The 26,922-nt window shown below is 43.3% G+C and overlaps 1 protein-coding gene across 4 annotated transcripts in view; it reads right to left on the reverse strand.

Annotated features, from left to right (window-relative positions):
• Fgf12 (fibroblast growth factor 12) overlaps nucleotides 1–26,922 on the reverse strand; it is a 540,804-nt gene that overhangs the window by 227,598 nt on the left and 286,284 nt on the right. Inside the window, exon 1 of one of the 4 annotated variants that reach the window (XM_051150802.1) lies at nucleotides 23,751–25,861. The exons of the other annotated variants lie outside the window; for them this stretch is intronic. Coding sequence (XP_051006759.1) covers nucleotides 23,751–23,949 — 199 coding nt within the window. The 5' untranslated portion in view covers nucleotides 23,950–25,861. Of the gene's footprint in view, nucleotides 1–23,750; nucleotides 25,862–26,922 lie in introns of those variants that run through there. 4 annotated transcript variants of the gene reach the window in all.

Below are 26,922 nucleotides of genomic sequence, written 5' to 3' on the forward strand. Positions count from 1 at the left end.
ATCACAGGAAAGAAATGAAGAATTTATACTTCACTGAGCCAAATAAGACCGCCCTCTGTTTAACTGCATGGGCCAAGGAGCCTGGCAGTGTGGCAGGCATACTTCCATGAAATATTAAAGAGCTATGGCAACTCCAGTGAGGAGCTACATGCTAATTCGTATGGCTGTTCTTGTGTGTGTCCTGCACACAGCTCATAGGCTGGTATGCTAATGAAGCACAGTAGTGAAAGGCCGTCTTGAGATAAGTCTATATGGTTATTCTTGGCATTGACCCCCTTTCACCTCGAAAGCAGGACTTCGGGGTTACTGATTCAAAGATAGTGATGGAACGTTGAGAAAAGGGGAAAGAGTTAGAGAGAAACAGATTTGAGCATATCTAAGTGTCCAGGTTTTGGTTCTTTGCAGGTAGAAAGAGAAAGTGGCAATGAATATGCAGGTGAGATCTCAGAAGAGAGACCTTGGCCGAGAACATCAGTGCAGTGGTACTTGGTATATGAGGAATATAGACCAAGTGCTAGGTGTCCAGAGTGGAGCCATGGAAATCCACGGATATGGAAGAGAAGGGAAGCTGATAAAGGAGAACAAGGAGTCTTCAGACAGGATTGAAGAATGTTTTTAAAGGAAGGACTAACCAGCAGTGGCAAGTGCCCCCAAAGGGGTCATGGGAGTGTGCGTTGGTAATTTCTCATTAGGATTAAAATGGTGGAAGCCACTAGCAGTGGAGGTAAGAACAGTTTTGTTAGTGCTCAGTGTAGATGCCATAGTAAAAAAAAAAAAAAAAAAAAAGAGTGGGGAATAAAGAAAAATAACAGTAATTATAGAGAGGGTTTCAAAAGATTAACAGCAGTCTCTCTCTCTCTCTCTCTCTCTCTCTCTCTCTCTCTCTCTCTCTCTCTCCCTCTCTCGTCGCTCTCCTCTCTCCCTCTCTCTCGCTCCTCTCTCTCTCCTCTTCCTCTCCCTCTCTCTTTCTCCCTCTCTCTCCTCTCCCCCTCTCTCTCTCCCTCCCCCTCTCTCCCTCCCTCTCTCTTCCTCCCTCCCTCTCTCTCTGTCTCTCTCTCCCTCCCTCTCTCTCCCTCCCTCTCTCTCTCTGTCTCTCTCTCTCTCCCTCCCTCCCTCTCTGTCTCTGTCTCTCTCTCTCTCAACAAAATTAATAAAAATAACATATTATGAAAGGGCTGCTCGGTGCTTTAGGACGAATGAACCTGAAACACAGAGGCTGAGGGAACAGGATTGGAGGTGCTGCACCTTCCCTGTGGAGGTGGGAGCTGAGGAAACAGAACAGAGCAGAGTAGTTTGTGCTAGAAGAAAACAGCTTCATTGAAGCAGAAGGAAAGAATGACAGAACAGATGTCAATTTGCTTATTCAGTTGCAGAAGTGTCGAGGAGCTTCCAAATGTGGTGGCTCCTCTTTATAGCAAATAATTCTCACCCAAGAGTTTCAGTACATATGTGAGGATTCTCAAGGAGAAAAAAAAAAAAACAACCCATCTCTCACACTACACTGAGTATCTTCTGAGAATGTTTTCCTCTGGTGGGCTTCTGAACTGTCATATGCAGAAGATGCTGTGAATGATTTAAAGACCCTCTCCCTGTAACTGGGCAAAGCACAATCGGTCAGCATCCTTTCTAATAAGTTCCTCGGTGGTCCCCAGGAAGATAGAGTGAAAGAGGGTCGTAAGTGTCATCAATGGTGGCCTCAATTCCGAACTCAGTTATTAGCCTTTTGGCTGATTAGCTTGTGTTATAATGGTCCCATCTGTGTGAAGAAGCTGCAGAGAGATGACTCACAGGTTGAAGGATGGATAGATAGATAGATAGATAGATAGATAGATAGATAGATAGACAGATGAAATAAAGATAGATGATAGATATAAAGATAGATAGGTAGATATAAAGATAGATAGGTAGATATAAATATAGATAGGTAGATAGATAGATAGATAGATAGATAGATAGATAGATAGATAGACAGACAGAGATAAGCATATCAATAGACAAGCAAGTTTAGGAAAAAGATGTACAGTGCTGTAGTTTGACTGACAATAAGCACTTGCAATGTTCTGGGCATGGTGTACTGAGGTGCAAAATATTAAGTATATCACAACCATTGAGCACCTCCTGTTAGGATGGATGTTTATGGTATAATATGTATAATTTTATAAATTAAATAGTAACTTAACACTATGTATACATATATATATATATATATATTTGTTCCATAAAATGTGCTTTTTAAGTTGGTTATTATAGAAGCCTATCCCTAATATTTGTAAGATCAACAGAAAATGAAGGCCTAAACAGCATGTCCAAGATTGAAATTTATGAATCAAGGTAACTACTACATTAAATAGAATGTTTTGTTTGGGGGATGGAGAGATGGCTCAGTGGTTAAGAGCATGTACTGCTCTTGACCGACTCCAGGAGTTCAGTTCCCAGCTCCAGTGTTGGGCAGCTCACAACCACTTGTTAATTCCAACTCCAAGGACATCTGACACTTGTGCTCTCCTTGGGTACCGCCCCGACATTCGTACCCACAGGTAAACACACATACACAAAATTTAAATAAAACAAATGTCTTAAAAGTTTGGTCTTGCCACTTGAAAATTCTGCTTTTCTAATTCATATAGATTTCTTGGACTCCTCAGAGGCCTTTTATTATTGTTTTGTTTTTGTTTTTTACTGATTCTTTAGAAACTTCATACATGTACATATTTTGTTATTGTATTCATTCTTGTTACCTTCTCTTATCCCACTTCCATTCCCATAAACCCTCCTTAAAAAAACACAACTCCTACTTTCATGTGTGTGTGTGTGTGTGTGTGTGTGTGTGTGTGTGTGTGTATACCTTCTGACTTTAAAGATGGTTGCTTGTATGAACATGGGCATGGGTTACTCACCAGAGTATGGGCAGTAAACCAGTGGCTACACCGTAGAAGAAACAGCCCCCTCTTTCTCAGGAGCCATTAACTACCAAAAGCTCCTCAGACAGAGGCAGGGTCTTTCAAGCCACTCCTCCATCAGAGGAGGGTAGCAGAATGCACGTGCTAAGAAAATTAACTAGGAGATTTTGAAGTTGGTAAGGTTTGAGCAGGAATGAGTTAAGGGCGGGGTGGGGGGCATGGAGAAAGAGGAGAAAGAGTTTACAAAAGCCACGGTTATGGAAACGCCATATCGAAACCTACAATTATAAGCTAATAAAATATAAAATTAAAGAATATGAATGAAGGTACCATGCTTGAATAATGCTGCTCCCTGAAGCCATAGGTTATTAAATGAAATCTTAGTGCTGAGTGTAGGATACCTTCTTATGAGTTGCTGCTCAGGGAGGTACCCACAAAACACTACAGGCTACTGTCACTGCTAATGATTGCCACCAGAACTGCACAGTGATGCCCTACTGATGGAGACAGTGTACACCTTAGTTGCTAGAAATGAAAACATGAAGCTGGAATTAAACTGTAAGCTTCTTTTCTGTTTACTAGCTTTGGTAGCACCCAATGGTGCTATCCAGGCACCTGAGGCATAAAATTAAACAATGACCCATCCAGAGTAGACCCTGTATGGTTCAGTGCTGACCTATCAGGCAAGATATGTCCATTGGTGCAATAGTTGTTACTATTAAGGAGGTAACCCACTACTTTCTACTTTAATTTGAGGCCCATTCCACAAGAAGGAATTAATACTTGGTACAATGAGTCTGGCCAAAAGCCCATAACCAGAAGGGTCATAAGCCCTTGGTGTGAACTTGCTACCATAGTTTTGTTAAAGGAATGTATTGTCAAATTGCCTTCTAAATATTTATGTTTATAAATATTTATAACCATATTATAAACATAAACAGATTAGTGCTACTCCCAGCTTTAGTGACAGGTTTCTTTCATGCACTGGGCACAATTAATGAAAAGTCTCAAAACTGATCCAAATATTTAAAATAAGAGACTCTTGGAGGCTCTGCCTTTCACACATATTCCTAAGGCTGAATATGAGTATCACTATAAATAGCAACATAAAAATGATATGAATATGAGAAGGGTCAACTGCAGCAGGGTCTTCACTGTGATCCTGGGAGAGTACAGGTGTGGTGTTCCTGTCCTCACTGTGCTTTCTGCTGCACTGGAAATCCTTGGCCCATAATCAGATCTCATCATTATCAGTGAATGCTGGCATGTTCTGGCATGCCCACCTATGGGATCACAGTGAAGAGGAGCTTGTTAATATTTTATAATGATCTTCGAAGGAAGAGCTGGGATGGCATCTTCTAGTAGCCCTTCGGTGATTTCACAGAATAGATGTGACACATGTAAGACCAATCAGAAACTACCCAGGCGCTAGGAACCTGGAGGCTCTAATAAGCCAAGGCTATGTCCAGCCATTTGGTTAGAAGACTGGGCATCCAAAGGTATAGTCTTTTGGGCTAAAAGAGGCTAAATGACTAAATATTACCAACTAAGAATGTCAGTTTTCCCCAAATTATTGTTGATAATTTTCAAGGATAGATTTTATGTCTTTTTTTTTTTAATTTTCAATGAATTGGGATAGTTATTCTGTGGAGTAATAAAATTTAGTGTAAATCTAGATTACAGTGGTTCTTTATTATTCTATGTAACTGGGCATCTGCAAATTCATGTTCATGGACACAGAGGCAGGACAACCCAAACCAACACATGGAAACAGCAGCTACCATAAACAAATCACTGTGTGGAGGCACTGAACTCACACTATATTTCACTTAATAACTGTGTACAGTACAGAGACCAGTGTATACTAAAGTGGGGATGGTTGTTTTGTGTACTTTTGTAATTGATTTGTTATGGGAGTAGAGTGCTGTACCAGATATCTTACCAGATGCTGAACCAAGTTATAGTTAGAAACCAGATTTGAATCGTGCCCCCGACTTCAGTCTAACAAGAAGATGCATGACCTATAATCACGTAATTGTAATGAAGTAACAGGTGATATATAAAGCCGAAATAAAAAGTGCATTAAGTAAAACAAAAACCTTTAAGTCAAATTGCCACATGATCTTCTCCACCTGAAGCATGTTACAAATAACTATCTTAGTTTGAAAACAAATTTGAAAAGGAGGTTCTATTTTAAAAATATAAAACACGTGGAAAATAATAGAAACAAAAAGAACCAAAACTTTCACGTATGCCTTCAGAAATACAAAGCCAAATTCTGTCACTTACTTCTTGATAGCAATGCTTGAGGAAACCTTACAACAGACTATTTTTGAATGCCTAACGCATGTGAAAAGAATTGAGACCTATGTGCGTTCATAAAATGCCCCCAGACCTGAGGAAGCAGGACTGAGCGATTTCTCCAGGGAATGTTCCCGACTACTTGCATATGCCATAATGATGCCTTTTCAAGGTGAGCACCCCCCCCCTTTTTTTTTCTATCCTAGATTTTGAAAGGAATGGGAGCATTTCCAGTGGTTAGTGTTGCACTGTAAAATCAAAAGCAACGAAACGCTGATCGATTCCACATTAAGTCTATTTAAAAATCACTTTTAGACTTTTATTTCACATATAAGCATTATCTTTTGAATTATTCAGGGAAAAAAACCGTTTTTTTCTGAATACATAATTTCTGTGAAAGTTTCTGAACCAGAAGTATCAGGTACAAGGTACAATTAGACGAGATGATAGCTCAAAATTCAACCCAGGAACAAATGGTAAGATAATATTATTTCTGATTAAGCCCATCATCCACAGTGTCTGGGCTGTCAAAAGAATTTCTTTTATTTAAATATCATGTTCTAAAATTCTTGTTTTGAAATTTCAACACTCTAAATGGGAGGGGGGAAAAACCCAGGCCCTGAAATAATCCAGGTATCTCAAGGCAGAACTTGCCGAAAGCTGACTCACAGCTTCTGCTGTACTCATTTATGAAAAGCACCCCAACCTACCAAGTTCTGTTTTCCTAAATTAGACCACATCGGAAGCAGCTGCTTTGACTGAAAATAGTGGGAAATAGCCAAAAGGGGAGCCGAGGGAAAGCCCTTTGGCTGTTATGGCACATACTTCCGAGTTTGGGGAAACGCTAGGCTATGCAGCCACATGTCCATGTGTTTACCACCCATATTTTCTGCCTTCTTGAAATTCTTTCCCATCTTCCCTGGCCTGGCTCAAATGCCTCACTGGAGTGGATGGGGCTGTGTTTAAGTCCACAAGAGAAAAAATGCAGAGAACGAATAAGACAAGAGCTCAGAGAATCCTGATCAGTTTAAAGCTATGGTAAGGAGCAGGGGACCGGGCTTGTCTTTAAACTGTGATCAGATAATTAAGAGATGAGACACACCAGATAGAAGACATCACAGTAATCTAAGTCATGATGAGCCCCTACACCATGACAAGGAAGACGGCACCACAAAGTGAGTCGTATGATTGCTCTGAATTTTAGCTGCAATCCTCCACACTGACTTCCATGCCAGTTGCAGTCTCAATCTTAGCCATTCTGACTGGGATACAGCAGTGAAATCTCAGAGAAGTTTGCGTTTGCATTTCCCTAATTGCTAAGCATATTTGAACACTTTGGAAAATATTTCCTGGTCGTTTCAGTCTTTTCTTTTGAGAACTCTCCGTTCAGATTCGCAGCCCATTTTATTTATTTATTTATTTATTTTTTACTTTAGGTTTTTTTTTTTTTTTTGAGTCCTTGGCCTAGTCCAAATATTAATCCTCTATCAGTTGTGTAGCTGACAAAGATTCTCTCCTGCTCTGTGGGCTTCCTCTTCAGTCAATTTATTGTTTCCTTTGCTGTAGAGAAGTTTGTTTGTTTGATTGATTGATTGATTGTTTTATGAGACCCATTTTTCAATCCTGATCTGAGATCCTCAACCAATAAAGTCTTATCCAGACACTTCTATCCTACACCTATGTCTTATAGGGTTCCACAAATGTTTTTTTTCTAATACTTCCAGTATTTCAGGTTTCTCAATACAAGGGAATTCATGCCTAGGATTGCAAACCTAGCCAGTTATTCCTGACTGGGAGATTATGGCCCCTAGAATACAACCTCCCACTGCCACTCCCCCAAACCAGTATAATTCCCAACTTCATTCAAAATCCTTATGTGTATATCCACATTTAAGAGTAGTTTTCATCCTTCATTAAAGAAGCTTCTTTATGAAGCAGAGCAGAGAGCATCATAAACATCCACAACTTGTCAAAATGCAGAGATCCACTGACCATGGGAGTGCCCATCCTTAACTGACACATCTACAACATAACCTCTACACCTAGGCCTCAGGGAACATCACATCATGGAAGAGCGGGCGGAAAGGATGTAAGTATCGGAGGACCGGGGTTTCTGCTGTGAGACAGAATCTTATATGTATGACTGAGAGATGCGCCCGTACAATCTTTACAATACGGTCATCTAAAATGGACCTGTACAGTGACAACATGAGTTCACTTTCCACCCTGGATGGCGGAAATCTCACATAAATTAAGAGATGCAGGCTGCTAAGAAGAGGAGAGTCAGTCCTCTCAAGGAACAAGCTCCCTTCTAGGTTATTCAACCCCAAGGTGGTCATCTCTAAATATACATATAACGCTAAGTGACTCCAGTGGATTTTGTGTGTGTACATATGAATGCACACACACACACACACACACACACACACACACACACACGGATGGATGGGTAGGTAGGTAGGTAGGTAGATAGATAGACAGACAGACAGATAGAATGAGTTTCAAAGAAAAGGTCATGGATTTAAAAGGAAGTCAGGAGACAAGGGAGAAGTCTGAGGGAGAAAAATGTTGCGTAGAAATCATGTAAATACAGTACTTGTGTATGTAATTCTCAAAAAAAAATGTTTATAATATTGATCAAAGATTGTCAACCGTGTAATACAATAACTGTACTTGAATCACCTCACTATCCCTTTTAGTTCTTAGGAAATCTTTAATAACACCTGGTGAATAAACAAGAGAATAAAAGGCTAAAGAGGCAAGACTCATGAATAGAAGTGGGGACAAAAAACACCAATGGTCAGGAATAGTGGGACTCGCAACTTGGCAGAAAAAAAAAGGGTTTGGTTGCAGAAAAACTGACAAGTTTGCTAGTGTCATCCGTTAAGACAGATAACTGAAAACACAAAGTGGATTGGACCTGGAGGAAGATCATAATTTCAAATTGAGACAGGCTACACTTGAGTGGCTAGTGGGAAAGCTACAGAAAGTAATCATACAGGATGTAGTCAGATTTCCGTGAGAAGCTCAGACCTTGATGTTAATCAGAAATAGACAGCAAACAAGTGAGATAATGTCAAGAGAAACCAAAGCAGAGAAAGGAGAAAGAGGACACACAGAAACAGAATACCTTTGTCAAGACTATTAGTCAACAACATTAGTATTCACTGACATGACCCAGGCTTCATGCTCCACTGTCAAGAAGCTCAAAAGCTCTGAGAAATAACTAACTTGAATAAAGAGGTTCAAGAGCTCTACTAAATGACTCACAAACTAACTTGGAGAAACTGAATAAGGTCCCTGGGAAGTGGGTCTGAGTGACAAATAGGGGTTTGGATGACCCCATGGAAGACAGAGAGAGCTACCATTTGGGAATTAGCAGAACGTCTATCATTTCGTTACATTAATTTGCTGGCTGTAAACTACAATTGTGAACAACACTGTGCTCAGAACTCTTAAAAAAAAAAAAAAAAAAAACTAACCACAGCAAGGCCTTCAAGCACACAGCTCCCACGCTGTGAATTCTACCTGTGAAAGTGCCGGAATCAATTCAGATTAGGTCTAGGCCAACTGGAGACCTAATTTAGAATGATTGGGAAAAAAAAAAAAAAAACACAAAAAAACAAAAAAACAAAAAAAAACCTCTTATGGAAATCCAAAGAGTTTGGCTAACATTAAAGCATAATCAAATCCCTACTGTGAAATTATAAAGTTCTCTTCTCCAACTACATTATAAACAGCAGTTGCAAGGACAGCTAACCAAATATTACTGTGCAGAGGGATAATGTGATCTCCTAAAGGCCTCATATAGATTCTAAAGGCTAATCCCAACTGAAGATATGTTAGGGTTACCAGACCAAGTCTTTGATCCCAACTAGTGCCCTCCATAATTATACTGGCAAACGGAGATGTTTATATACTGGTAGGTAACCAAGGTCAATATATTTCTTATATACAATGCAATCTCAAGTAATTTCTGTCCAAATTTAAGGTTGGTGTCCGAATCCTCACACTAGCAAAAACAAGATAAAAAGAAGTGTAAATCTCTCCACCATCTCTTTCTCAGACATCATATGCCTCTGTAAGAGGAGCAGAGCTACGGGATAGGGAATAAGGGAGACTTAGACTGGAAGCCATAGATACAAAATAAAGATAGAGTTTTGGTGTACGCCATGATTTTTTTATTTTAAGATACCTAAATCCTTGACATTCAGTGTTGGCCGTGGGCCATGTTAAAATCCATATTGGGTTTAAGCGAGACTGGAGTCGTCTTGGGATGTCCCTGAAGGTAATATGGTAAGGTGGCAATGTTGAATCTCTCACAAACATGTTACAAAGTCTGAATAACCAACCGTGGGGAGGGGAACTGTTCTGTGAGGAAAACTGTCTCTCCCACTCTCAGCTTTCCTTGGTTACCTGTAGTTCTTTGTCTAGGGTTGCGGTCCCGTGAGATTCTCCTCTTCCATGTTAACATGTCTATTGACACTGTCTCAGGCTACCATGTTCATGAGACTTCATGGGTGTAGCTTCTCAAGCCATGAAATCATATACACAGTAATAATATGGGTCGAGAAAGTTGTGTTTGTGTATTTAGAATCTCTCTCTCTCTCTCTCTCTCTCTCTCTGTGTGTGTGTGTGTGTGTGTGTGTGTGTGTGTGTGTGTGTGTGTGTTAATTAAAGAAATCAAAATAGAGAACAAGAGGATACATGGGAAGGGTTGGGGGGAAAACTGGAAGAGGGACATGGTATATTTTAATTTCAAAAATATTAAAGAATTATTTTAAAGTTTGAAATCATTAATCTACATTGTACATAGGAGAAGTAAACCACTTTTTCCCATGTATTTTCCCCAAAACTTAAAAAAGCTCCCAAGAGACCCATTTTGGATTAACACCAGGTGTTAGCACTGTCGATGGGGGAGTCAATCACTTGACAACATATGCTATAGCTGGCCATTGGCCAAAATATGATCCCTGACTCCCAACTATTCAAAGAGAAAGCTGTGCCACAGGTGATATTAGTGGTGTCCTAGCTCGCAGTTTTCTTATGGAAAAACAAGATTTGTCAAACAATGAGAATGTGAGTGAAAAGAGGAATTGCAGGGGTGCAACTTTGAGGCAATCAGATGTCCTTTAAAGTACTGAGATATAGAAAAGCCAGCTATATCCCTAAGACTGGAATCACATCAGTGCCAGACACTCTTCCTTTCAATTGTACCTATTTGTGGGAAAATTTTTATCCAAAAGTTTAGCTCAGATTTCTCAAGTGATAGCAGCACTGGTCTTGCTGAGAACAGTTGAGTTTCCCCTCTTGCAGGACTACCTGTATTTGTTTACTTTTATTTATCTATTGATTTTCAAGACTATTCACTCAACAAATACATTTGCAATGACATCTATGTGTCAAGTAGTATGTTTGGGTTTTCTTTGATCACAAAACAGACTATAGCCAGGTTCCATCGATGGGTGTCCATGATCTCATCAGTAAACCAACTAATGATGCATCAAAGGCCTACAGTCACTCTAATATCTACACAGGAATCCTACAGATTATTTTTCTAACCATTCTTCATATCAGCCTCTACCTTAAATCTGGAAAGTCTCTTCAAACAGGAAGAAGCCTTCTCAAGGAACGGTTAAAGAGGACTTGTCCTAGAATTCAAGTTCAGAAAGTATGCTAAACTTAATTTTTGACAATGTAGCATAGCATGGCCAGTGGCTCAAAAGAAAGAAAGAAAAAGTTCAAATACCAGTAACACTTCCAGGAACAGATGATATAGGGTAGTATACATAAACTCAGAAACTAAGTATCACTGTACACCTTATTTTAATTAAAAGCTTCATTTCTAAATCCTCTATGAGAGGCACAGTTAATTTTTTTTACCAACTGTCTAAAGCACTCGATGTGATGAAACTTAGAGGATGCCAGGCTTGGTATATAGTAATTAAATGTACTTTCTTTCCTTAACTAGTGATGGAAAATGTGTCTATTAGGATCCCAAGGCCTGGGAAAACTTGCAATGTGATAATTAAGGAATGAGGTTTCTTTCTCTCCACTACTCTTCCATTTCGTATGGAATCCTGTACTTTGCCATATTTCCAAAGTCTAATTTAAGCCAGTCTTAAATATGATATTCCTTGAGTGGGTGAGAGTGTTGTAGGGTTCTTAACACCAAGCAACGTGATGGAGCCAATCCCCAGAACTAACATGATGGAAGCCAAGAGTGTCTGTCTCCGACAAGGTGTCCTCTGACCTTGCTACATACATGGCCCCCACACAGAAAATAATAGAACAGGGTTTTTTGTTTTGTTTTGTTTTGGGGTTTTTGGTTTTTTGTTTTGTTTTGTTTTGTTTTTAGAGAGAGTTTTTCTGTGTAGCTTTGGCTGTCCTGGACTCACTTTGTAGACCAGGCTGGCTTCGAACTCACAGTGATCCACCTGACTCTGCCTCCCTGAGTGCTGGGATTACAGGCGTGCGCCATCATGCCTGGCTAGATCAGTATTTTTTTTTTTTTAAAGAAATGTAACACTGTACACTGGCTTATTCAGAAATTCTTTAACTCCATTGCTCCAATGGTTCTTGTCTGCTTTATTGTTAACATCTCCTTGAGCTTCCACTGATAAATAAATCAATGTATTTTCCATTAAGATAGAACTGATCCCATGCTTCATTTTGATTTTTAACCATTCCAGTTTTGAAATCCAAGCAAGTCTACCTTGAACGTTTAACGAGATGATATAAAGTGAAATCACAAAAGAAAATTTCCAAAAATTAATCATTGCATGACCAATCATATTAATGAAGCTAAGAAAAAGATACAGATAAGCAATTAAGCATATTTGCCACATTTTTCTCTTTCACTTAGGATGCATAGAAACATATATAAAACTTTATTTCAAATCTATTGCTATACTATTTCCTTAGAGCTGATTTAGAGATATCTTAGAATCTCTATGAGTATGCTTCTAGTTAGCTTCAGCTAGACACAGCCAGAGTTATCTCATAGAGTCGCAGATGGGGGCTTCCCTTGATCATATCATACTGTGGCTATGTATTTGAGTCATTTTCTTGACTGCTCATTGCTGTAGGAAGGCCCAGTCCACTGTGGGGGCATCATCCCTAGGCAGTGGGTCCTACACTTTATAATGCAGCTAACTGAGCAGAAACTAGGGACCAAGTGAGCAAACACATCCCTTCGTGTGTTTCTGCTTCAGTTTCCTACCTCTGGGTTCCTGCCTTGGCTTTCCTTGATGATGAGCTACAAAATGTTGGCTGAAATAAACCTTTCCCTGCTAAAATTGGTTCAGATCCGTGTTTTATCACAGCGACAGAAAAGTTAACTAGAAAAAGTGTTAATGGCAAAAGTATATATCCAGAATGATAAAGCTGAATCTCAGAATCCCCTTCACTCTAGGCGAGAAAACTGACTGAGCTACAGAAGACGAAGGAAGGGCAGGGCCAATGAGGCTCCTTCTTGCCGCTGCTGTGGGTTAAGACTGAATCCAAGCCTCCCACTCACACCTCCACAGCAATGAAATGAATACAGAAGGTTGTGGCACAGCAACAGCTTTAAAAAGAAGAAACCAGCCAAAAAGAAAGCCAATGGAGGAATAAAGTGCTGACAGGAGGCAGCTTTTTAATTAGAGCTAATCAATATTTTATTCCCCCACCACTTACAATTTCACCCAGCAAAGTGAGACAAGAGTAAATGTATTTCCTCAGGAGTATTTAGCACCAAAATGACTTGCCGGTCTCAAATGTAAATGTAAGGACCAGACATGACTAAATTTGAAATCAATAACAAAGGCTATTCCTCATTAACCCAACATTAAGAAACTAAAGCCAGACAAAATAAAAATGGGCCCTTTTGTAAACTGGCTGCACTAATAGTCCCTAGTTCCTGGGTCAAACACATAAGACAGTGTAAAGATGTTCCTTCTGTTTTTCCACAGAAGCTGCCTTCTCCCTAAGAAGTTACTCTGCTTGATAAAAAAAAAAAAAAAGGAAGTTGGTGAGTTGGGCACAGTGGTACCCATCTGTAATCCCAGCACTCAGGGAGGCAGAGGCAGACAGATCTCTGTGAGTTCAAGGCCAGCTTAGTCTACAAAGCAAGTCCAAGACAGCCAAGGCTACACAAAGAAATCCTGTGAGGCATGTGACGGTGTGACATAACCATGCAAAGCATGGGTGAGGTGAGCAACCAGGAGAAGGGAAGACAAGACATGGGTGAGGGGAGCAGCCAGAAGAAGGGAAGATAGACATGGGGGCACTAAGCATTTATTAATAGCTACATATCAAATGAAAATCTACCAATGACATTTTGCTATTTTAACATGAAATGAAGAAAAAGCTATAGTGGGCTAAAATAATGATTTTGTTTCTTGTCCAAGATGGTTCCTGTTTATGGAGAAATTTCCTTCAAATTTTAGCACTGATTCTATGAGCACATCAGTCAATAATAGAATCAGTTTTGTTTGGATGGGGTATTTCTGGCCAACTACTAAGAAGAAAAAGTTTTATATGCTGGAGTTCTTACCATGCAGGAACTCACACTCCAGAGGCATAGACAGTGCTTTAGGATAATTACAACATAAGGCAGAATGAACTGCAAATAAGACAGGTACAGAGTCTGGGCAGGAAGTGATTCATGCCACCTGGGAGGAACTCAGAAGATCTGGCAGGAGAGATGGCGTTGAGCTGAGCTAGGAATAACGGCAGTGCTGCAGCAGGGTGGGGAGAGGCAGGGGAGAGGTGCCTGGATGAATGAAGGGTAGGTGTAAAGGTGAACTGTACCTCCACTCACACCCGAAGGAACAAACAGCTGTAACTGAAGGACCAAAACAGATGGATGGAGAAAACGGTCCAACAGTGAAGAAGATGCAGTTGGTGAAAGAGAGTGGCTCATGGCAAAGGTGGGGAAGGACTTGATAACACAGGTTGGTGAAGCTGTATGCTCAGTGAGGCACACATTATTAAAGGACAGGTTGTGGCGACACATTAAAGAGTTACTTTTGAAATGCAGGTAATTCAAAGAAGAAAGTTTCTCAAAGGCCACAATGAAATGAAGGAAAACTTAGAACACAGGAATACATATATGACCAGAGTTAATGAATATTAATCATATGCCATTTTGCTAAGAAGGACCTTCTGGTCAGTTCTATGTGGCAGTTCCCAAACACATGACACACGGAAACTCAGCAAGTGTCTGGCAAATAACTTGATTATCACTATTTAAGAATGGCTCTCGCTAAGAAGTGTGTATGTGTGTGTGTGTGTGTGTGTGTGTGTGTGTGTGTGTGTATTTTTTTTTTTACTAGTGTTGAGCAATGGCACCAGAGATAGCTGTGGTATTGCAAGGAAGCATAGAATGTGGGTGAATTTCAAGTCTTTCTTTGTCCTTTTTTTTTTTTTACCCATGACTCCCTAATGAGATAAATGGGTTGACTGCAACAATTTCCAATGTTTTACAATTTAAAAGCATAAAAGCTTTAAACTCTATACCTGGCTAGGTAGGCATTCTAAGACTCAAGTCACATATAGAGATCCTCAAGGATACAATGGATATATCATATAGCCTGGGGCAAAAGTTCTAAACATTTCCAAAAAGAGTTTTCCATCAGAATTTCAGATACCTACCTGGAATACAATAACGGACCATGTGCTGTTCCCCGGGCCTCAGAGAATACACCCATCAGCTCAGGGGAAGCCAGCAGCATACTGCAGGAGGGATGTGGAGGCACCTGTGGACACATGTGTCTGCCAATTCCTCGTGTGAGAAAATGCTACAGAACATAATGGCCCAAGGCCTTCTAGAAAAAGACAGGTGAGGACAAGAGGTGACTGTTTGAGAACTGTGTCTATTTTACAGGAAGAAAGCAAAGCTCTAATCTCTGAAAGAACTGTCCTGTGAAAAATAGGGCTATCAACATAGCTTCCTTTCCTGGAACTAGAAGATTCAGGAAGGTCACTCACATACCATTTTCCCTTTCTTCATGGCTGCACCTTGGCTGCAAAATGTCAGCTCAGTTCTCCTGAGCTACAAAACATGACAACAACAACTCTACTTCTGTTCACAGGAAACTTTGGTTCTCCCTACCTCTCAACATTTTTTTATTATTATTCAAACAGAGAAAAACTTTCTTCCATCTCTGGGTCCTTTTGAAAACATACCATCACTGAAGGTGGGTACGACAGCTGGGGCAGTTTTTCCTCAAATGGAATCAGCCTCTATTCTAACCAGGCAACCTGTACAGGGACCTGAGCTTGGATAATTAAAGTTTTGTTTCTCACTCCTCAATTTTGTAAACATATTCTTATTTGAGGCCACTGTAAGATCAGCTGGCTCATCATCTGGACTCTAATAAATACTTAGCTGACAAACACAATAAAATTAAAAGCTTTTCTGGAAATTTCCATCTGTTTCTTATTTGTTTGTTTGTTTGTTTGTTTGTTACTCTTTATAACAACTTATATAAGATGCCAGGTTTGCTCTAGTGAATCTCTTCTGTGCCTCACTTCAGTCCCATTTGACCTTAGCTTATAAAACACAGCAAACAGGTCTCATTCCAAATCCTCAACGAGACAAAATAGGACCAAAGTGAGGTCAGAACACATAAGGCTGATATTTTAGACAAAGCTATCTTTGCTAGTGGATCAAGGTTGGTTAAAATAAGGGGCGCATGAAAGAGCACTCTAGCAAAATAGGCTCTGCCCCTCCTAATAGGCAGGGAGAAGAATCCGTGGCATATAGCTCCACTCATGAGTAGTTTGTCTCCTGTGGAGAAAAAGGCTACAGTAGTGACTTCCAAAGCAAATAGATCTTTAGCTATGCTTCTTGTTTCCAAAGAAGAAAGCCAGGGTTCATTTCCGCTTCTAAGAGAGCAGCGTGAAAACTGGATTATGAAAAACAAACCTAAATTCAGATCTGGACTCTAACTAGTGCTACAAAGCCGGAGGCCCTGCCTTGCTGTCCTAATGGGGGAAGTGGAAACTGAAGGCTCACTCTTCCCTGAGCAGGCTGGAGAGGTGGCTCCGTGGCTAAGAGGGCAGTTTCTGCTCTTACAAAAGACCAGGGCTTAGTCCCGAGCTCCCACATGATGGCTCACAACCATCTATAACTCTAGTTCCACAGGATTCAGTCTACTTCTAGCCTCCAACAGAGTCCTCCACATGTGTGGTACACACCTCTCACACTCAGGCCACACATGCCCACTTAAAATAAAATTAATACATACTTTAAAAAAAACAAAGAACTGTACATACTTAAGCTAAAGGGCATTAATGTACCTATGGCTAGAAACAAGGAGTCTGAGGCACGCATAAATACTACACACTGACCAATGACAAATAAGTAGCCATTGCAAAGAACACCTTTTCAGCGTTTGACCATGCATAGACCAAGGAGGTTAGTCCGAACTCACTTATATAACTATACGTTCTAAATTGTTAGTGAAAGGTGTACCATGTAAACATTTTGGAAATCATTCTGATGTCTGGACTCTTTGGAGGTAGCTTAATTCCCAAACCACTTCTGGGCTCAGTTCCCTGCTATATCCAGTTACAGTTGAAGGTGTTATTATGATAACCTGGCCTTACTCTGACATACGGCTCTAACATTAGAGAGTCATCTGATTACATGTTATCAAGTAGTCCCTGGGGACATTCATGATACAGTCAGAGACAAAAGAAAAAAAAGCAGGAGGTGGGTGTGTGTAATTATTATGGAGAGGGATACTTTTCAAGACACCCCCTTGAACCCTCTTCCACCACTCTCCAATAGCTGCTGGCCAAGTCTCAAGTCCCCGCTGCCTTCCTACTCCTTCCACTCAAGGTCCCTTGCATCCCTTCTCTTCCCCAAGGCCAGAGTGCCCATTCTCAAATGCAAATCGCATCCTATCATCACTTCCTATTGCTGACCCTTCTTTGGATCCTGGATTACAATATAATGCCTTTCCTGGGTATCCAAAGCCTTGTACAGCTTGGGCCTTGCCGTGCTTCTCCTGTCATGCTCTCGTTGGGGGGCTCTCACTGCTCCAGCCTTCTTCAGTGTCTCTCAGTCTCCCCCAGGGAACTGAATAAGGTCGCATCCCTCTGCCTTGGATGCTGTCGGTCTTCCACCCCATTCTACCTGTCTCATCTTTTAGAACTCGGCTTAAACAATCTACCTGGAAAGAGGTGTGACATGACCAACTACTAGAAAGAACACCTCCACTTTACAATTGGTAAACTGAGACCCAAAGGGATTAATAAGCAACTTCAGGTTCTGACAAATTCCATACCCAGAATTCATATTGATATTTTACTCCACAGTTCACTTTCTTAATGGTTCCTCTATCAGTTAAATGGTAACCTCAACAAAGAAAGAAGATTAAAAAGACTGCGTAAATAATCCTGCAGGGCTCTGCTCAACCTTTCACATGACTATGGAAAACATTTGAGAAAAATCTCGAAGCAACTGCTTATGTTTACACTCAAGAAAGTCTGCCCACTGGGCCCAAGTCTCCCCGTGGAGCCTCAGGTGCTCCCTGGGGGAGTGGGTTGATGTCTCTGAGCCTCCTGGGATGCAAAGGGAATCCCAGCCAGGAGCCTGGCCCAAACCAAGACAGCCTTGGGGTGCCTCTTCAGCACAGAAGATCCCCGTCAGCTTTTCCACTTTACTCATCTTCCTTGGGGATGTCAGATCACACACGGGGCCCAGTGCAAAGAAACCAGACAACCATACACCACTCCTCTTGATCTCTTACTGAGACTCCGCCCCACCGTAATTTTCCAACTTCAAAACATTATTCAGATCCACAGCCTCTTAGCCTGGTGTAGTAGCAGACAAAAAAGAAAAAAAAAAAATGGGGCTGAGTGATGACTTAGTTACTTTCTGATTACAATAGCTAGAGTCCGTCTCTCTAGTATAGTGAGTATAATGTTCTCAGTTTTCTGATAAGGAGAATACGTAGGTGGACTGTTAAAAATATTAAAAGAGAAAAGTTGTGGAGAAACCGAAAATCCTAAAGTCATGTAAGTTATTATTAAAATGCTTATTATTGTGTCAGGCGCAGTGGTGCACGCCTTTAATCCCGGCACTAGGAAGGCAGAGGCAGGTAGATTTCTTTGAGTTAGAGGACAACCAGAGCTTCATAGTAAGAACCTGTTTCAAAGGAACAAAAAACAAGAAAGCTTATTATATCTGGTTATTTTAAAGGCATTTGACAGCAAACGCTCTGCCTCTAACGGGCTCTTGGGAGGCGACTTTGGAAGCTGAGCCCTTTAGATATGGGGTTTCTTCCTCTGGAGAAGAAAAATTCCATGGATCCAGGGCCAAGCCATTAGCTAAAGCAAAGGAGATGAAGTGAGGATGGTCACATGCCTAAGAAGGCTGTGCCTGTGCCGGGAGGCCTCATACAGTCTGTAAAAATCCCAAAGTGACACACCAGTACCCAACATCCCTTAAGGTGAAGCACTGGAGGAACAGACCAAAGCAATCGATCATGATTCCCACTATCACAGGAATACGAACACTGAGACCTGTTCACCAGGAATAGAACACCATAGCGCCGTGCTACTAGGCCTAAGATTCCAGATTTATAAGATAAAACTCTTGCTTCTAAAGGTCTAAAAATATTCCTAGTGCTTTCTCAACTACAGAGACTGCCTCATTTCCTGCAAACTGTTATTTTTTTTTCCTAATTCTGCTGGAGAATATCAACTTCATTAAAACCTTGAAGGCATACTCCTGTGTTAGGGCTTGACGGGATCTCTGTGGGATGAAAGAAATCAAGAGATCACAGAAGCTACTGTTTTACAGCGTCCTTACAGTGGGGATATCAACTGCAGGGGAGGACGGCCTGCTGTAGAGAAGTGAGGTTTAAAACCACTAAACATCACCTCAAACTGGAAGGTGCCTGCTAAAACGAAGACTTGTCTTACTGGCGGTTCATGGCTGGGTGGTGGCATGTTTTATAACAAACATCAAACCAAATCCCATCTGATCAGACTAATTTTGTATTCCAGACAGAAGTCGTGTAAAAGAACCACAGCAATAAAGGTGCTTGCTGACAATGTAAAGTCCCAAATGTCTGACCTTAAGTTCTTCAATTTGTAGATATCTACTTTCTGTTCTTTAGACCCCAAGAATAAGCATTCTTTCACCTTTGGGTATTTTTTTTTTTTTCTCTTAAAGATTTTTTTTTTCCCCCGTAAGGCTTTCTTCCTTCACATGAAAGGATATTTTTAGACCTTTTGGCAAGTTTGATAGTAACATGTTGAGTGAATATGCTGCTACATACTATTTTAAACATCTGCCAAAAGAAGCTGGAAGAACACTGAAATATTCTAACAACTATAATTTTATGCGAGAAACGGAGGCTCAGAAAAATAAGGAGGAAAATCAACAAAATTTGGGAAAATTCCAATCGCTCCTTGGATTTATCTTATTACAGATGTAATTATACGGCATCGTTTTAAAAGGAAATGTGTAGAAAGCATAGTGCTCCAATTAGGAAAACTGTCCCACATATGTTAGGTGAGGGAATTTTCATCATTGGTGATTTTGTTTAATAGCTTACGGGAAGGGACTAAATAATTATACAGAGAAGCAACAGCAAAGGCAGAATGCACAGACCTGATGTAAGTCACACAAGTTTTAAGCTTACAGAATTGCTCTGTACTTTGCAGAGAGGCTCTCGTTAGTTGGATGACCATGACCCTGGGTAACTCCCAAGCACCTTGTCCACTCGGGCATCCAGCAGTTCTACCAGGACCTTTCTTTTCTTGATGGGAACTACCAGCAGTGACTATTGAGTCACAGATGAAATATTTGAAACTGACTGATCCTCTTAAAAAAAAAAAAAAGCTGGGCATAATAGCCCACGTATATGGGTGGACTAACTGCCGGAGTGCAGTAAATTAAGTGTGCGGTACCCGCATTTAAGTAAATGCTGCAGCCAGTTTGGCTCCTACAGGTACCTCACACAAAGGGAAAGTCTCAGATGATGACCGTCACACTTCTCTATTGCAAAGTGAGAGAACAGAAATGTTCTAAAGGCTTTTTTTTTTTTTTTTTTTTTTCATGCTTCCACAGCCTCAGACAGCATGGTAGTTCGGGGGTCCCCAACGTTTCATTTTCAAAGAACTACAACCCACACAGTGACTAAGATGTTAGCAAGACCTGTGCTAGTTACAGGGTTTTACTATCACTCTACTTCAGTGATACAGTGCTAGCTGTAGGTAATAGCAGCTTCAAAACTCTAGCTGCCTTTACCGAGAGTGACCTCCTCTACACTATGCGTTTCACTGTAAAATAACATGGATCACCCACTAGTACTACCAATAAATATCTAACAGTAAAAAAAATACAAAATTATTTCCATCAGTTGACAGCAAGACACCCCACCTCTCCTGCAACTTTTTTCTGTGTTATACTGCAATTAGAGCAAGCAAAAAAATAAAAACTAAAAAAAGGGGGGGGGGCGGCGCTGGTGGTGGTGAACGTTCTTCCAGTCCCAACTTTGCCATTCTTCAGTCACTCATGTAATGTTACAGATAAACCACAAACCAGCCATGGCCCTTGCATTTCTCACCTCTTCAGGTCAGGGTATTGATGCTCAATTCTGGGGGTAAACCAGCACATCGCGCTCCAGGCATGGCTAGTTCAAAACACAGGTGGTGTACTCTCTGGCCCTATGGTGGCTTGCTTGGCCAGTTCCCTTGTGTCCATTTGGTACCTCTGTGCTCTCGCGAGGTGTTTATGAGGCCTCAGCACTTTTCTTTCTTTCTTTCTTTTAATTATTTTATTCTTGTTACATCTCAATGATTATCCCATCCCTTGTACCCTCCCATTCCTCCCTCCCTCCCATTTTCCCCTTATTCCCCTCCCCTATGACTGTGACTGAGGGGGATTTCCTCCCCCTTTATATGCTCATAGGGTATCACGTCTCTTCTTGGTAGCCTGCTATCCTTCCTCTGAGTGCCACCAGGTCTCCCCCTCCAGGGGACATGGTCAAATATGAGGCACCGAGGCCTCAGCACTTTTCAGACCAGAACCCGGTAAGCAAAGAAAAGAGACTGAGAGAAGCTCATCAGAATCACAGCCATGGGCTTTCCCATTAAATATCTAGTTTTAGGCTCAGTGCGTCAGCAGAAAGTCCTAGAAAGTCTGATCCCTGGAATGTGTGTCTCAGGGGCAGAAGCCCTGAGTGGAAATTCCTTACTTAAGGCAAGTCGTTCTTCACCACGTTCCCACTTATGACTCAGTTTGCTGTGCACAGAGGACTATGGCTTGGAGCATGAACAGTTTTTGAAAAAATAACCCACACACTAAGTGACTGTAAGATCAAAGTACTTATAAATCGGAGAGCAGATCCCCTCCGCTGGTGTTGAGCAACCCCCCTCAATCCACTACGGAATCCTCCGTGGAACCAAAACGCGGAGGGCACTATCGCTCTATAAATAGTCTCGTCTTATGCTATGTGAATCACGGCTGCTGACATAATATCAACAGCTTAATTATTTTGTTTTGTTGGTAACAATAATAGCACAACTATCATCTCCCCTAAAAGCTTCTCCACACCCCACACCCCCATACTTCAGAGCTAAGTAAGCTTTGGAACAAACTGTAGCCTTTGCTGTACAAATCCGCCCCCCCCCCCATGTCCTTGTACTAGGAATGCCTTAGCAATGCCCATTGTCTTTCTGCTAGGTTGTCATGTGACTCACGTCAGCTAAAGGAAGTCACCATTTAGGACCATCAAGATGAGCACTTGAGTGTGAGAACAAGAGAAGCAGGTTAAATGAGCATCAAAGAGTGCAGTAAGCCCAGAGGTTCCCCCTATTTGCTAATATAGAAATGGCCTCAGAAAACAAGACAGTTCTCCCTTCCCAATCAAACACCAAGCTACATCAACTGCTCATCTGCAAATCAACTTCCACAAAGACGCATGAGTTTATCTCATCCATTCACAGTTATGACCAACTTTTTGCTTTTACATCTTGTTAGCTGAGAAGAACGGGTAAGATCATGTCATAAATTTCACAGAAGTGTCCCAACCACAGTGCAGCAACTACTCCATGGACCGAGTATGTGAGACACATTGGGTTTGGAGTCTTGGAGTCCCTCGCAGACCACGTAAGCCCTGAGAAGAAGGTTCTGAAGGGACCCTGTACAACAAAATGACGGGTTTATACTGTCTTTTACAGAATTATTCTACTTTCACTCCAATCTTCACGTTATCAAACACAAAGGACGTATCAAGCGCACGTAAACAGGAAAGACCTCAACAGCTTCTGACTCGGGCTCATCCGTTTTGTTCACTCTTGAAATCTACTGCCTCAGAGGGTATGAAAAAGATCCACAGACGGGCTGACTAATGCCATGAAAACTCAAGGAACAGTAAAGCAAAGTGCCTACCTCTGAAGACTTACTCTCAAAATCATTAACCTATCCCAAGTCTCACTTGAATCTGACCTACACACTTGGGCTTGTAGAACTCAGGAGACAGCGGCGTTCGGTGGCTAATGGGCTAAGGCCCTCAACTCACGCCAGGGCAGGTCCTTTCTTTACCCTATCATCACTTCAGTTATCCTTCCTGAGGATGGCAACTGACTCTGCGGCCACACCCAAAGGACCAAAGACTTGAGGAAAGCATGGACTTCGGTGATCCACCTTTGTTCTGTCAAGGTGTAACACTGCCCCAGCTTATGGTGGGAACCATCACCCTGACTGAAGGTGTACAGCTTTCCTTCTGTAAACGGGATGAACCATTTGAGCCCAAGGCCATTTCAGAAAGGTTCTGACATAGAAGATGTCTGATACGTCAATTTTTTTTTTTTTTTCCTTTACACTCTCTGGGGCCGAACTACAAATATCATGGTGGTGGCTTAATGTCTCAAAAAGATTAGTGTGCAGAGCGTAGTAATTACACAGGAAAGTTCATAGGAAGAGCCGTGGCAACTATCAACTGGCTGGAAGAAGAGACTAGGAAAAAGAGTCCTATGTAGAAACGACTGGGGGAGCACATGAAAAAAAAAAAAAAAAGGAAAGTTGGGAAAATGTTTTGTTTTGTTTTTAAGGCAAAATACCATGTGGTGGTTGAAGGCAAAGAAATTCAAAACAATACTAAACTCATCTGGTTTCTATTATAATTCATCACCATCTATCTTGTGTGGTTATGAGGCGTATAAAGAACTTTTCATGGTACCCATAGGTTGTATGATTGCTATATAGGCAGAAGGATGGATGGGTACAAGAACGGATGACAAATGAAGGAATAAATGAATGAACGAGCGAGTCACTGTCCTCCAGGGCTGTACAAGATTTCAGAACCTAGGTGCATCTGTACAAGTGACCCTCATACTAGACAAACTGTGGACTGATAAAAGCAGAAAGTGTTTTTCCCCCGAATATGGGACAAGCTTTTTAACTGACAAAGGGTTGTTGAAAGAGTGTGAGCCAGCACGGATGGAAGGAAGGAATTCTGACTCCCTTCAATCAGCAATTCCCAGAAGCTTTTAAGAAAGGAAATATGGGTGTCAGCCACTTTAGAGCCCACTGCTACTGACCTGGTCTCCGCCTCACAGGCCTCTTGCGGCCGCTGCAGAAGCGCACTTTGCTGAATACCCCGAGGACGTGCCTCTCGCACAAGGAGCGCCCGTCTTTGCTAGGGCTGGAGCGGCGCTTGGAGGCCGACACCCGGTCGCTGTTGGACTCCCTCGCCTGCCGCTTCTGCCGAATCAAGGAGCTGGCTATCGCTGCAGCCATAGCTGCTTAGCGCGGGCCTGAGGCCCCCGGCTCCACTGCGCCCTCGGGTTCGTGCTCCGCCGGGATGAGGGCAGGACCTCTGGGGCCTGGAGGAATAGGGTAGGCGCGGGGAGGCAGTGGTAATATTTGAGGAGGCTGCAGTATCGAAAAACCTGGAGCCCACAAGGTTAGTCAGTGTCTGGGCAGTGGCAACAAAACGTGTGAAAATCCAGATGTAAACTTCCCCAACCACTGGCGGCGGGGGCGGGGCGGTCCCAGGCCTTCTTGCGAAGTAGGCGTTTGTACCCCAAACTTGCACCCAAGGCGATCCACGTCCAAAGGGCAGTGGGGAGTTTGGTCACACTGCGTTCAGGGTACCAAGTGGAAAGGGGGAAAAGATGTCCAAAAAAACAAGCCTTGCCCCAGAGCAAGCGTTGTAAGGTGTCCAAAGTATACCTACACATATATACATTGAAAACCCGTTTACAAGGCAAAGAGTCTGAACCGAGGCGAGATGCGTGCCCCTGGCTTAAAAAAAAAATACTAAAAAGTGAATAAAACGTTCCTTTAGAAAACGAACCACCAACCGCGACAGAGGAGAGGAAGGCAGCAATTTAACTCCCTGTAGCCCGCGGTTCTGAAGATTAGGAGGTCCGTCCCAGCTGGGTGAGGTCTATGGAATGCATCGCACCGGCTGCGGTTCTCCGGGGGCCGGCCTCCCCACTTCTGGAATTCCAAGGGACGAGAAGTGGGAGCGGTTAGCCAGACTCGGGGTAGGGGCGCAGGGCGGGGGCAGCTGTTTCCCGCGGCGGTGAGCGCGCCTCTTCTCCAGCAGCACTGCAAAGAGAGCGGGAGACGAGGGAGGGGGAGGGACAGTGGGAGGGAGGGAGATCCTCGAGGGCCAAGCACCCCGGGGATCCGCGGGGTCCCTAGAGCGGGCGCTTTCGCTCTCTCTGCCTGCGTTCCGGTTCGAGACGGGCACAGTTGGTGATTATTTAGGAAATCCTAAATCTGGAATGACTCAGTAGTTTACAGAAGCCCCTCCAAAAGCAGAGCTGCCGAAGGTGTCCTCCTCAGCTCGGCGTCCACACGCCTTTCACCGGAGCTCGCTGCCACCGTGCGCCCGGGCCGCCGCACCGAGCCGGTCTCCGCACAGGCTCCGAGCGAGCCCGGCAGCGAGGGACAGGCGCCCTGGCGGGCTCGGGATCAGGTCATCGCCGCGCCTCCAGGACCCCAGGCTCACGCGCCCCGGCGGTCGGTAGCTCCCGGCCGCAGCTCAGATAGGGGTTACCCGGCCAACGCTGGGCCGCTCTCTCGGTCCCGCGGCGCCCATCCCGGCCGTGGAAGGAAGTGACCGCGCGCTGCGAGCCCCCACGCGTCCGCTCGGGTGGGGCGGGGGCTGGTAGAGGGCGACGTCGGCTCGAGGCGGCTGCGGCTCTGGGTCGCAGCTGCCCACCATGGTCTGGCGCCCGGGCGCAGGCAGGGTCCCTAGGCCGCCCCAGGCGACGGCGGGTGGCAGCCGCGCGTGCCACCTGGGCTCCCCGAGCCGGGCACAGACTCAGGGGCTAGGGACTAGAGGCTGGTGCTGGCAGCCACCAACTCGCCCAACTTGCTCTGTCGGTGGCGGCTAGGAGCCGCGGGATCGCCGGGCGCCCCCCGCCGCCTCCCCTGGACCGGGAGGGGGCGCTCAGGGCGGAGTCCCATTCATTGGGCAAAAGCTCCTAGGCGCCGCCACGGGCTATCTCTGCCTAAGCGCCAGCTCCGCAGGAAACTCGGGGCAGAGGTGACAGCCTCCGAGACGGCAGGTGGGACACAGAGCAAGCAGCAGCAGAGTTACTCTGGCTCCTTGGGAACAGGAAAGCTTCCTGGTGCGACTGAGTTGGGGGTTGGGCTAGCTGAGCGCTAGAAAGCGCCGCGCTTAGTCCCACTCCCTTTTCTCGCGCCCTCTGCTCCCAGACTCTCTCCTTCCTCCCCCCCGACACCCTTCTACCCCCCCTCCTCTGTCTTCTGTCTCTCCCCTTTTCTCCTCTCTACGCAATCCTACGTGATTGAGGTTTGGATGAGAAATTCTCAGAGGCAGAGTGAAGGAACTGCAGCCTGGGTCGACTGTGTCCGGTCCCTTTCCCCCTCCCCCCCCCCAAGAGAAAAACACATCCAATGGCTTTCTGAAGGACCCTGGGTGAGCAAAGAGGCTGGTGCAGGAAGCCAGAGCCAAGAGGTGCGGTCTGCCCTATCTCCAGTGACCAGAAGCATGTAGTATTTCCTTTCAGGAAGGGACTGGTCACTGGAAAAAGTGCAAATGACCTACTGCACACACCACGACCACCACCACCACCACCACCACATTTTGAAGCAGCAAACTGTGTTTCCATTTCTTTGGGACCTGTATTTTTGTCACTGTCTGGAAAAACTACCAAGCAGATTCAATGCCTAGAAAGGTCTCAGTAGGCAACCCGCCTTGAGGGTAAATAGAAGTGAGGTTAGAGAGATGAGTGAGCAAAAGGACTATGAACAACAGCACCGGTGCGCAGGCACTCTTGTCTCCAGAAACGCTTGCTGAGCCCCTGATAGAGAACAAGGAGTCATTCAAGAAAACACAGCATTAGAGTGTCTGCAAGTCTGTATTCACCCTTGGTTCAAGCTATGATCTGGGAGTGGCCTTTCGTCATGTTTTCTCTTCAACTAGTCTCTCTTCACTCAGTGGATTATTTCCAAACAGCGACAGGAATATACTAGCAATTTCCTAAGAGGTGGGGGAAGACACCAGCCCTGAAGACTTTACTAAAATAAAAAAAAAAGAAAGAAATAGGACCAGACCAAGAGGCATCCCAAGAAATGTGGGTCTAAGTAGAGGTACAAATTCGGTGGTCTACCTGAGATTCACTTGGGCTATCAGAAAGACAGAGGGGTGTGAGTCTCACAACCTAACACTGCCCTTCCTGGCAACTGGCTTGGGCAAAGAGAAGATTGGCAGGCAGGGACTGGTGTGACAGG

This window comes from Acomys russatus, chromosome 8, assembly GCF_903995435.1.
Source record: "Acomys russatus chromosome 8, mAcoRus1.1, whole genome shotgun sequence".
Taxonomy (NCBI): domain Eukaryota; kingdom Metazoa; phylum Chordata; class Mammalia; order Rodentia; family Muridae; genus Acomys; species Acomys russatus.